The sequence below is a fragment of the Schistocerca gregaria genome, chromosome 7, assembly GCF_023897955.1.
Source record: "Schistocerca gregaria isolate iqSchGreg1 chromosome 7, iqSchGreg1.2, whole genome shotgun sequence".
Taxonomy (NCBI): Eukaryota; Metazoa; Arthropoda; class Insecta; order Orthoptera; family Acrididae; genus Schistocerca; species Schistocerca gregaria.
The window spans coordinates 438,780,854-438,794,831 of record NC_064926.1 but is presented as its reverse complement, the minus strand read 5'-3'; the positions used below and the strand labels follow the sequence as shown (position 1 = coordinate 438,794,831).

Genomic DNA, 13,978 nt, shown 5'->3' with positions numbered 1-13,978 from the left:
CTGCATGAAGATTACACTGTCAACAGTTTGTAAATTATTACATAGTTAATTATGTTCGAGTACTTCTGTAATTTTGCTTTCATGTGCATGAAACGAAATACGTCTGATGATGCAACACATGCTCAAAACGCATAGAATCGTACTACTACGGACATTCAGTAATCGAAGAGATGCAGAAGAAAAAGCTGTGTATTTTTACAAAATGGGACTCTCACTTCTTCTTAATGTATAGGGTATAGGAAAAATAATGTGAACAATGGTACTAATGGATGGTTCTGCTTGTCGTTCGACAATGCCAGTAAGGCACGCGTCGCGCTGGACTGTGCTTGTTCAGTACGGACTAGGCATCAGTGCAGGTTGTTTACGAGTAGTGCACACTTCGTATCTGCAATAGAGGCTGTTTCAGTGAAATACCTAAACCAGTTCCAAAGAGGACAGATTGTGGAAGCCCGATCAGTTAAAGCATCAGTAACCAAGACAGCCAACGTATTGAATGTTTCCAGAGCAACCGTTTCAACAGTCATGACAGCCTACACGTCATCGTGTAAAAGTAATAGCGGGCTCAAATCAAAACTAAATGGCAGAGATCATCGTACGCTAGTACGAATAGTGTCAACACAACACAAAACCACGGCGGCCAAAGTGACTGCAGAGCTCAATAGCTATATTCGAGACCCGTATCTATCGACACTATAAGCCGAGAAATGAATAAAGCGAATATTGGTTAGTGACGACAACCAACGCAAACAAGCGTAAAACACGGTGGCAGGAGCATATATCCTGGACGGCCGATCAGTGAAAACACGTCATATGGTCAGACGAGTCAATTCGATTTCGTTATTTCCAACATAGGGGCGGGTTTACGTCTGGAGAACGCCAAAAGAAGCCTACAAACCTGATTTCTCGATTCCAACGGTTACGTTTCGAAGCAAAAGTGTGATGATGTCGGCCGCCATATCATGGTATTCTACTGGGCCGATCATTATTCTCAAAAGTCTTGTTACAGCTAACAATTATATGAACATTTTAGGTGATCAGGTGTACCCCATGATTCAAATGCTCTTCCCCATCAATGATGCCGTATTTCAAGACGATAATGCACCCATTTACACAGCCAGAACAGTAGAATCGTGGTATGACGAGCATGCAGCTGAAGTGCAGCATCTTCCCTGGCCAGCACAGTTCACGATCTTGAACATTATCGAACCCTTGTGGGCGGTATTGGAGCGCAGACTCCGGAGCAGGTTTCAGCCTCTCTCGTCACTACAAGAATTAGAAGAGGGTCTGACTGAAGATTGGCATAATATTCCACTGGAGACTATACAATCGTGGCTTACCAGTATTCGAAGAAGAAGCGAAGCTGTATGACGGGCAGAAGGAGATCCAACCCCTTATTAATAAATCATTCAAAAGTTAAGTACAAATGTGCACATTATTTTCCCTATTCCCTGTAATTATCATCGATATTAATATACATATTCCAACGATGAATGAGGTTTTTTGGTACCTGATGCAAAGACGTTTCTGTCATTTTGTTTGGCCCATTTTCCAACAAATTCTTGGACTTTCTTATTTTTGCTGAACTTTTTCCATTCCTCGAGTGGACCAAACAAAAGAAAATTTTGTTTAGAAAAAGATCTCTTTCCTTTTCAGAGTGTTCTTGCAAATCTGGTCACACTTTGAACCCTGTTTACGTATCTTGTTGTGTTAACGCTTTCGGATCCACCTTCCACTTGTTTTGCTGTTCTTGAGCTTGTTCCTGATGAAGCTATGAATTGCACCAACACATACTGCAACTGTTTTAACTATATGTTCAATTTTAATATGTCGGTCTCCACCAAAAACGTCATCAGTGAGGGTTTCCAGCGAAGGAGTTGACACCTTAGCTGGCCAGTCATCGAGGTTCGATCGTTTTCGAAATAATCCACCTACTTATAAAAAAATTTACCGTTCATACAACTTTCACCATAATGTAAAATTATTCGCGAAAACATTTAAGCCGGAGTTTCACTTTCCTAAAGCACAACTGATCACTGAACGTTGCTTAACTATTGTGGAAACTTGAGGCGGACACGACATACTTAAGTGTAATATTGATGTTATAAACAAAACAATTTTTTTTGGCAGGTGTTCTCAGCAGTGATGCCAGTCATGAAAGTCTAAAACTACTACGAACTGTTTTAATACTTCGTCAGTTTGTCTCTTTTAATTACTGAATGTCCTTCCTAAACACAAAAAAAGAAGGGACCACTAGCGGAACAAAACAGATAATTTTTTCTGAGGATGCCGAAAATTTGGCACCATTTGACGCAGTAGACCCGTTTTTCTAGGCCATCAAAGTCTCCCACGTATGCTGGGCTAGCAAGCGTTCGCACCTGTCGGACAGCCTGCGGCCAGGTGGGTAGGCAACCCGCGACGCCCGGCCGCTCTGGGAAGCGCTATCGCGGCTGGCCGGGTCTGGTCTCAGCGTCACCAGACACTGGCGCTGCCGCTGCCGCCGCCGCCGCCGCGGCCCCAGGTCACTGGCCCGGCCGGCATCCGCCAGCTCAGGACCGCTTCGCCGTGCAACGCGCCACCCTCGTGTCACGGGATGCGTCACCCGGACTTAGCAGCCGACTGGGCGCTCGACTTGGGGTGATGACACCAAATGTAAATCCATCTAACTTATAGACACGCTGTTTCGAGGATTTAGATGAAAGAAAGGATGTAGGATTTTAACGCGGATAGATGAAAATCGACTGACGTAGAGTCAACTTCATATGTGCCTCAAGGAAGCATGTTGGGACCCATGCTGGTTCAAATGGTTCTGAGAACTATGGGACTTAACATCTGAGGTCATCACTCCCCTAGAACTTAGAACTACTTAAACCTAACTAACCTAAGGACATCACACACATCCATGCCCGAGGCAGGATTTGAACCTGCGATCGTGTCACGCTTTCACTCAGTTAATACTAGGCAGAAATCCAATGTGCATGTGGAATGCACTTCCTTGACTCTTGTGCAGAAAGGAGTGCAGTATTCTGATGCATCCATTTTCAATAAGCTACCACAAAAACTCAAAAATCTTAGCAGTAGCCCAAACTCTTTTAAGTCTAAACTGAAGAGTTTCTTCATGGCTCACTCCTTCCATTCGGTCGAGGAGCTCCTGGGAGAGCTAAAATATTAAGCAAATTCCAGTGTTACATTGTTAATTTTCTTTATTTAAATTTACGACTTGTTACCTGAATATGTTTGTTTTAATACTTCATTTTATCTGTTTCTAATATCGTGTTATAATTTCATGTATTGACTCCTTCCATGACCATGGAGACTTCTCCTTAATTTGGTCCCACGGAACAATAAATAAATAAATAAATAAACGCGGTTCCTTACTGAAGCGCCTAGAACCGCTCGACCAGCGTGGCCAGCGACCCATGCTGCTCATATATGTTAATGACCTTCCAGCCAATATTAATTGTAAGACTTTTCGCAGCTAATGCAGTTTCAAGGGATGGACAAAAATACGGAAACACTACAAACAGAACACATTGTCATGCCTAATACGGTGCACGAAAACTGTTAGCATTCGAAACACCTTCCAGGACCTGCATGATTTTCAAGGTAATTTTCTACCATTCTTCCTGCGAAATAGTGGCAAATTCATGTCGACGATATAGGTGGATAGCGACCACGCATCCTTATCTCCAATGTTGTTGTTGTGGTCTTCAGTCCTGAGACTGGTTTGATGCAGCTCTCCATGCTACTCTCTCCTGTGCAAGCTTCTTCACCTCCCAGTACGTACTGCAGTCTACATCCTTCTGAATCTGCTCAGTGTATTCATCTCTTGGTCTCCCTCTACGATTTTTACCCTCCACGCTGCTCTCCAATACTAAATTGATGATCCCTCGATGTCTGAGAACATGTCCTACCAACCGATCCCTTCTTCTAGTCAAGTTGTGCCACAAGCTCCTCTTCTCCCCAGTTCTACTCAATACCTCCGCATGAGTTATGAGATCTACCCATCTAATCTTCAGCATTCTTCTGCAGCACCACATTTCGAAAGCTTCTATTCTCTTCTTGTCCAAACTATTTATCGTCCACGTTTCACTTCCAGACATGGCTACACTCCATACAAATACTTTCAGAAACCACTTCATGACACTTAAATCTATACTTGCTGTTAACAGATTCCTCTTCTTCAGAAACGCTTTCCTTGCCATTGCCAGTCTACATTTTATATCCTCTCTACTTCTACCATCATCAGTTATTTTGCTCCCCAAATATCAAAACTGCTTTACTACTTTAAGTGTCTCATTCCCTAATCTAATTCCCTCAGCATCACCCGACTTAATTCGATTACATTCCATTATCCTCGTTTTGCTTTTGTTGATGTTCATCTTATACCCTCCTTTCAAGACACTGTCCATTCCGTTCAACTGCTCTTCCAAGTCCTTTGCTGTCTCTGACAGAATTACAATGTCATCGGCAAAGTTTTCATTTCTTCTCCATGGATTTTAATACCTACTCCGAACTTATCTCTAAAGTAAGGCAAAAATCTTCACATTATCGATACCGGACGGAAAGTGTTGGCAGAGGTTAATGCGACAATTCATCCGGGTGCTCACAAAACCAGACCTGGACGGTACGAGCTGTGTGAATAGGGGCCGTGTCGTCTTGGCACACAGCATCACCACTGCGGAACAGACTGTGCCACGGGACTGACATTCTACCAAACGACTATCCCCTATTGCTCCACAGTCCATATTTTGTTGCATCGGCAAGGCGTTATCATTTTTTTGGCATTCGAATCACGGACAAGTAATTTTGGAATTCTAGCTCACCCTGCAATTCCCAACTCATGGACTTCCCTTCGTGTTGTTTTGTTGCTGGCAGGGTTCGCGAGTTCGATATTCAGTTCTGCAGTGACTTCTGCAGTTGTGGTCTTCGAATTTATAATCAAAATATTCTAGAATGACCTTCAGTCACAATCACACAACACACATTTTTGTTCGCGTTGTGACTTCGCGGGTGACGGCTGGTGACGTTTTTTGGCTTTCCCTGTATGCAGTGTAAATCTTCGAAACGGCGCCTCTCGAAACACCAAATACTTCGGCTACCTTGATTGCGAAGGCACCAACCTACGAGTACTAACATCTTCCTGAAGTCTGAATTCACTCATTTCCTACATAATGCACTCAAAACTACGTAAAACACTGTTCTGGCCACGACTTAAACTTGTATCGTATTGACAACACTGTATAGGTGCCATCCCTGGTCAGGTATAACAGTGAAACTTGCTGGCTGAGCTGGCATCTGGATTTACATTAAAGCTTGCATTTTTCGCGATGTGTCCGTAATTTCTACAATCCCTGTACATATAACTACTCTGCTCTACTCTACTTCGCACAGGTAGCACAAAGTACTTACGGTCGGAAAACTTATTTTTCGTAGCTGTAACTCGTTAATCAGTTTTTCTTCTAATCAAATACAATATAAAAATCTTCGCGGTGTTTTATGAAATTAGCATTCACATACAGTCAGAAAAAAGCGGGGAACTCACCTATGTATCTCAAGTACTGTTCCCGTACATTCATTTTCTGATTGGAATTGGGACAGCAGCTGCATATTTATGGCAATTTATAATACTTTCATCTAATTGTAATAGTTTTTACTTATTTGTGCACGTTTCGGTGATACAATCAATCATCTTTAGGCCTCTCTACAATTGATGGTGACTACGTTTTGAGCCAGAAAACACCATTATACTTCTAGTTAGAATGTACAGAAACATAGGTACCTGAGAAGAAAACATTCTTTCACCCCAGGCTTTTTGAATGAGTATCCTTCTTCTGAGCCATCCTAACTCGTAATCCACACCAACACCACGTGGTAGAATTACATTACGTCTAATTTTTAAATTATTTCAATGTTTGCTCAGTTGTGCGTACCTCACACCAAATCCAACTAACAGGAGACACTGAACGTCTAGGAGAAGACAAGACTGATAGTCACAGGTCTGACTGACCCATGGGAAAAGTTATGAGATATGCCGAACCCGCAGACACTTCAACGTTCTAATGACATCGGTCTGCCTTTGTCTTTCACGCATTGTAGCAGAGTACAGACGCACCACATCGCAACAAATTGTTTGGAAATTCAGTGTTGGACAGTAACAATCAATAAGCAGCCATACCATCCAGAACCATCCTGTCACTATAATGTGCACAAGACACCACCCTTCACCTTTACCTCGGCACACGGCAAGCAACCGACAACAGATTGACCTGGGTAGAAAAAGGTTGCACCGACTGATACAAGTTCGTTCACGCGGATTCGAGTACGTGAAATTATATATTCAACTTTGTATTTAGTACACATCTCTGTGAACACATGCGTATACTTAAACATTAATTGGTGAACACTTCTTGCAGTATATTGTAGAAGCCTCCATTTTATTTTTTCTAATCTAAGCAAATTGCCTGTGAAATCTACTATACAGGAGTCAGGCATCGATGCTGTTTGAATGTGCGACTTGTCGTTAAGTAGAGAACCGAATAGTGGTGTAGATGTAACAGAAGGACTTAGTGTGGATGACTCACTGTAGCAGTACATTTCAAAAGCTTCTGTTCTCTTCTTGTCTGAACTGCTTATCGTTCACATTTCATTTCTGCACAAGGCTACAGTTCAGATAAGTACCTTCAGAAAAACTTCCTAAGACTTAAATCTATATTTGATGCAGACAAATTTAGCTTCTTCAGAAATGCCTTTCTTGCTGTTGCCAGTCTGCATTTTCAATCCTCTCTACTTCGTTCACCATCGGTTATTATGTTGCCCAAATAGCAAAAATCATTTATAACTTTTACCCCTTCGTTTCCTTATTTCATTCACTCAGCATCACCTGACTGAATTCAACTACTTTTCAGTAGCCCTGTTTTACTTTTGTTGACGGTCATCTTGTAAATCTTCATAACACTATCAATTCCGTTTAACTGCTCTTCTAAATTCTTTGCTATGTCTGACCTAAATACAATGTCCTCGACAAAAGACAAGCCTTTTATTTCTTCTTCCTGAACACCTGAACATGGGTTTCCTTTTCCAAATTTATGCTTTGTTTCCTTTACTACTTGCTTACATTCAGGATTTCCACTCATTATATGAGAAAGTTCTTGCGTGGTATGTAGGTAAATTGTTCTCATATTTAAGGTATATAGCCACATGTTAAAGTGTATAGTGTATAATATTAACGTGTTTAATATTTTTCAATTCAACCAGTATCAGGCAGACAGCAATAGCCTTTACACACGGTAAATTAGAAGTGAGATATTTTACCAGAACTGAAACGCAATGGACGGTGCGACTAAGGAATAACCAAGTAGCCATCGGCTATAAGTCATGCAACCACTGGCAATACATCACAGAGAATTGCTTACAACCTGGAAGGGGAAGGAATTTTCCATGCCTTAGCTAGTTACCAGAATGTTTATGTCAAACTTAACACTTTATCTGCTATAATGCAAAAATTTAGAGAAAAATGTTACTTTAGTGTTTTGTCGGATTTATGGAGATTCCGAAACGTTACAAACTACAGGGTGGCGCACGAAATGTGTTACCACTTTGTTTTTTAATATTAACTTTATTGCCAAACAATCTGAAGGAACATATACTACAATGAAGAGCCGTCCATGGAGATTTGTTCTAACTCAGCACATGCTCAATATGTCCACCATTTCGTTTCCTAACTTCCTTCAAACGAACATTGAAGTTAGTGATTACCCTATAGCACATGTCTTCGTAAATTCACTGCAAGCTTCTATGCACAGGTCATCTTGTATGGGTAGATATGGAGGTCACTTTTAAGAATGCGTTGAACGGAGCGTCTGGATATTCCCAGTTGCACTGCTGCCTTTCTACACGATTTCCCAGGACTTCTCTGTACAGCAACTCGTACCGCTTCAATATTCTCCGGTGAACAAATAGGCTTAGGCCGAGGTCTCTGCGCTTCCAATACTGTTCCTTCCTGTACAAATTTATCGTACAACCTGTGGATGGTCTTCTTGCAAGGGACCCATCGTGTGTTAAACTGTTGTCGAAAATACCTCTGAGTCACAACAAGGCTTTTCGTTTCATGAAAAAGTAACACAATTGCCGATCGTTGCTGTGTCGTCAGTCTTCCATTGTCAGCCATTGCTGCTTACTAGTCTCCTAGGGCCATTATCGTGAATTACACGTCATTTCGTAACTCATTTGTTTTTCCAAGCTCTGCTGGTACTGGTGTAGAGATCCCAGCGGGATATCTAATGTGCGTCGTAAATTGTGACAGAAACAATTGGTAACACATTTCGTGCGCCACCCTGCATTTACATATATTTAATTGTTTTTATTTAAGAGCATTTAATATATTAGCTGTATGCAAATAAGTCTTCTTGTTATTCTGAAAATCAATCGTAATGTTTCTGTATTCGTCTTATAAAAGTGAATTGCTTGAAATCTTTCTTCATTTTGGATAACATAATTACAGAAGTAAAAAGAAAAAAAGCCTTAACAGCTCTCCTATAGTCCGCCGCATATGTGCCACGTGGTAACGAAGCATCACAAAGGTAGGTAGACATAAATACAAGCGGTGACTTATGCTACTTATGTACCGACTGAGTTTCTATGACAGTTTTTGTAAAGTTTTATACTGTGAAAAGTGAATCCAGAACATTTTGAAAACGAAAGGTCCAGACTACATGCAATAAGTTTAATATTCAGCTATTTCACCTTTATTGTCATTCTCAAGAAATCTGCGGATACAACATGTACGAGATTATCTACATATGTGGTGGTTGTCTTTGTGAATAATTATACGTTGTAATTTGACATTGGTACTTCGTCTAGTTTGATTTGACGTCCATACTGCATCTATAGTAAACAGTCACTGTCTAATTAGTAGTGATTACGTGACAACAACACATACTCAGACCAAAGGTATAATTCACAACAAAATCCAGTCAGTGAAATATGACATTCATTGCTAAACTAATTTTAGTAAACGACTGTCAAATAAATCTCAAATAATACTTTATAGTAAACTAACGGTCAAATACGTGTCGAGACGTATTCCATACGTTTCTAATTACGGTATGTCAAGTAATCAATGTGAATTACACAATGACTGTTCACTACAGATGCAATATGGATGTCATATCAAACTAGACGTAAGTACCAACGAACCACAATGTATAATTATTCACATAGACAACCATCCCATATGTAGATATGTAGCTGCCTGCTACTAGTCGGCATGTAGCTACTAACACGGTCTAACAATGGAAAATCCAGGATGGAATGTAACAATATTACGTGATTGACAGTTGCCACTCGCTATGTAGCGGTGATTCTGAGTCGCAGATAGGCGCAGTAAAAAGACTGTCGCAATATAAGAGTTCAACAATAAGGCCTTTGTCGAAAATAGACGACAGAAACGTACACACACACACACACACAAACGCAACTCGCACGCACATGACTGCAAACATGACTGTAGCCTCATGACTCATGACTCACACATGACTCGCACTCAGTGGCTTCAGCTGCTAGTCATGTGCGTGCGTGTGCGTGCGTGTGTGTGTGTGTGTGTGTGTGTGTGTGTGTGTGTGTGTGTGTGTGTGTGTGAGTTGCGTTTGTTTGTGTGAGTGTGAGTTGCGTTTGTTTGTGTGTGTGTACGTCGCCTACTTTCGACAAAGGCCCTATTGACCAAAAGCTTATATTGTGACAGTCTTTTTGTTGAGCCTATCTGCTACTCAGCATCTCCGCTATATGATAAATGGCAACCTTCCTTTTCGTAATATTGTCTGTTATTCTAAGTGATTTTTTATTGATGTGATAAGCTCTTGATTCTAGGGGCATTGATTTTTAAATGTGGACTTACAGACTGTTGCTTTTACTGAGAGAATTGCTAATGAAATTGTGTGTCCATCTGAAGAACCGAACAGGTGACGCAGTGGTTAGCACACTGGACTCGCATTCGACAGGACGACGGTTCAATCCCGTGTCCGGCCATCCTGATTTAGGTTTTCCGTGATTTCCCTCAGTGGCTCCAGGCAAATGGCGGGATAATTCCTTTGAAACGGCACGGCCGACTTACGTCCCCGTCCTTTCCTAATCCGATGAGACAGATGACCTCGGCGCTTGGTCTCTTCCCCCAAACAATCCTATCCAATCCGTAGAAGACGTATTTAGATCCGTCGAAACCGTGGTCGAGGTTATTAGAGAACCACCATCTACGCTACTTGTTGGCTGTCTTTTATCCCTATTGTTTTGTAGCCGTTGCTGTGGTGCAGCCATGTCCACACACACAAAAACGCAACTCCCATACAATGACTGTAGCATCCGGCAGGTGAAGCCACTGAGTGTGGCTTTAGTTGCTAGTCGTGTGTGTGAGGGGAGGGGGCGGGGGGTGTATTTTCGACAAAGTCCTTATTGGCCGAGAGCTTATACTGTAATAGTGTTTTTGTTGTGCCTATGTACTACTCAGCATCTCCACTATATGGTGTATGCCAACTTTGCTTTACGTAATATTGTCACTAACATAGTCGGATTTTTTTACTGATGTGATAAGCCCTTGATTCCAGGGGCCTTGATTTTTAAATGTGGACGTACAGACCGTTGCTTTCACTGAGTGAATTGCTAATGTGAAATTGTCTGTCCTTCTGAAGAAGACGGGTTTAGATGCGTCGAAACTGTGGTAGACGTTATTAGAGAACCACTATTTACGCTACTTGTTGGCTGTCCTTTATTCGTACTGTTCTGTAACAGGCCTAACAAAACTCTACCATCTGGTGAGCAAGATGTATGAGACAGGCGAAATTCCCTCCGACTTCAAGAAGAATGTAGTAATTCCAATCACAAAGAAAGCAGGTGTTGACAGATGTGAAAATTACCGAACTATCAGTTTAATAAGTCACAGCTGCAAAATACTAACGCGAATTCTTTACAGACGAATGGAAAAACTGGTAGAAGCCGACCTCGGGGAGGATCAGTATGGATTCCGTAGAAATGTTGGAACACATGAGGCAATACTGACCCTACGACTTATCACAGAAGAAACATTAAGGAAAGGCAAACGTACGTTTCTAGCATTAGCAGATCTAGATAAAGCTTTTGACAATGTTGACTGGAATACTCTCTTTCATATTCTGAAGGTGGCAGGGGGAAAAAATACAGGGAGCGAAAGGCTATTTACAATTTGTACAGAAACCAGATGGCAGTTATAAGAGTCGAGGGGCATGAAAGGAAAGCAGTGGTTGGGAAGGGAGTGAGACAGGGTTGTAACCTCTCCCCGTTGCTATTCAATCTGTATATTGAGCAAGCAGTAAAGGAAACAAAAGAAAAGTTCGGGGTAGGTATTAAAATCCATGGAGAAGAAATAAAAACTTTGAGGTTTGCCGATGACATTGTAATTCTGTCAGAGACAGCAAAGGACTTGGAAGAGCAGTTGAACGGGATGGACAGTGTCTTGAAAGGAGGGTATAAGATGAACATCGACAAAAGCAAAACGAGGATAATGGAATGTAGTCGAATTAAGTCGTGTGATGCTGAGGAAATTAGATTAGGAAATGAGACACTTAAAGTAGTAAACCAATTTTGTTATTTGGGGAGCAAAATAACTGATGATGGTCGATGTAGAGAAGACATAAAATGTAGACTGGCAATGGCAAGGAAAGCGTTTCTGAAGAAGAGAAATTTGCTAACAACGAGAATTGTTTTAAGTGTCAGGAAGTCGTTTCTGAAAGTATTTGTATGGAGTGTAGCCATGTATGGAAGTGAAACATGGACGATAAATAGTTTAGACAAGAAGAGAATAGAAGTTTTTGAAATGTGGTGCTTCAGCAGTATGCTGAAGATTAGATGGGTAAATCACATAACTAATGAGGAGGTATTGAATTGGGGAGAAGAGAAATTTGTGGCACAACTTGACTAGAAGAAGGGATCGGTTGGTAGGACATATTCTGAGGCATCAAGGGATCACAAATTTTGCATTGGAGCGCAGCGTGGAGGGTAAAAATCGTAGAGGGAGACCAAGAGACGAATACACTAAGCAGATTGAGAAGGATGTAGGCTGCAGTAGGTACTGGGAGATGAAGAAGCTTGCACAGGATAGAGTAGCGTGGAGAGCTGCATCAAACCAGTCTCAGGACTGAAGACCACGACAATAACAACGCTCTGTAACCGTTGCTGTGGTGCAGCCATGTTCAAAATATTGTCACTTCTGTGTGTGAAGATGTGGACAGGAATAATGCTTCCGGTATACGGCAGTGTTTAGCATAGCTTGGAGTGTGTGTGGCGGGCCAGCAGAGTTAGTGGCGGCTGCGCTGGGGCACTGACCAGGCCTCGGCAGGTGGAGACGGCGACGACGGACCCTGGCTGCCCGCGGACGGCGCCACGGTAGTGGCAGTCTGCGGAGCGGCGCAGCGCGGCGCCCACGAAGCGCCGGCTGGGTCGCAGCTCGAGCAGCAGGCCGCGCCCGCCAGCAGGCAGCCACACGTGCAGCACGCCCGAGCCCTGGCCGTGGCGCACGTCGTGCGACAGGTGCGCGCCGCTGCTGTCCACGCGCCGCGGGTGCACCACCTCGCCTCGCCGGCCCGAGTACGCCCCTGCAGGCACAACCCAACACGTCCATCAGCTGGGACCACTCTCCGGCCGTAAACGACACTTGCACAGGGTCTTCGACAAGGATAAATGCGGAAGTACACTACTGCCCATTACAATTGCTACACCAAGAAGAAATGCAGATGATAAACGGGTATTCATTGGAAAAATATATTATACTAGAACAGACATGTGATTACATTTTCACGCAATTTGGCTGGATAGATCTTGAGAAATCAGCACCCAGGACAACCACTGGCCGTAATAACGGCCTTGATACGCCTGGGCGTTGAGTCAAACAGAGCTTGGATGGCGTCACACCGAACCTGGTACCATCAGATCCAATGTTCACACTTGCTACTGACCAAGAGGTTACTCGCATTCTAGCCCAACCATCGCGCGACGACATTCGGTACGCTAGCACAGCCGAAGTCTCCTGGGCTATAATGCATTCCGCTGATAGGAAAGCCCCTAGTCATGGTGGCATTCAAAACCGTGTCCTCCAGGAGTTCGCGGATGAAGCAACTGGGTACCTAACACACATAACGAATGCCATACTAAAACACCAACACTTCCCCGCCTTTTGGAAGACGGCCAAGGTCCTGATGTTCAGGAGGCCGGGGAAAGATCACAGCCTCCCACATAATTACCGACCCATCAGCCTTCTGAGCTCGCTCAGTAAGATTGTTGAGAAGGTGATTCTCAAACGCACACTAGGCACTGCATAACAAATGACATCCTGAGACCGGAGCATTTCGGCTTCAGGAATCACCACTCCACAAGACAACAACTCCTGCGGGTCGTTGAACACATAACATATGCCTTCAACATAAACAAAGCTACAGGGGCGGTGTTCCTGGACATCTAAAAGGTTTTCGATCGTCTATGGCACAACGGCCTCATCCGCAAACTCAGCGACGCGGGATTCCTCGACGGGCTGCTGCGTCTAATACACTCATACCTCACAGACAGGAGTTTCAACACTGACGTGCAGGGAAAACAATCAACACGACGCGGTATATACGCGGGAGTACCCCAGGGAAGCAGCCTAGGGCCCCTAATGTTCAACCTCTACATAAACGATCTCCCAACCACACACAACAAAACGATGGCAATCTACGCGGATGACACAGCCATCCTTGCGCAAGATTGGAAATCATCAAACATTACGTCACGCCTACAGACTGCACTCAGAGTGGCTGAGCCTTGGTTGGAGAAATGGCGTGTTAGAGTAAACGGCGACAAGTGCGAAGCCGTTCTGTTCACTAGAAGACCGAAGCAACTTGGCAAACACCGCTACTGCAAACCAATAACTCTACATGCACGTCCAATACGTTTCCGCGAGAAAGTCAAATACCTCGGTGTC

General features: G+C 43.1%; 1 protein-coding gene across 1 annotated transcript in view; it reads right to left on the bottom strand.

Annotated features, from left to right (window-relative positions):
• The window catches only part of LOC126282419 (A disintegrin and metalloproteinase with thrombospondin motifs 12-like), a 1,083,163-nt gene that overhangs the window by 578,770 nt on the left and 490,415 nt on the right, over window positions 1-13,978 (bottom strand). Inside the window, exon 4 of the mRNA XM_049982077.1 lies at window positions 12,349-12,617. Within this exon, the coding sequence (XP_049838034.1) occupies window positions 12,349-12,617 (269 nt within the window). The remainder of the gene's footprint in view (window positions 1-12,348; window positions 12,618-13,978) is intronic.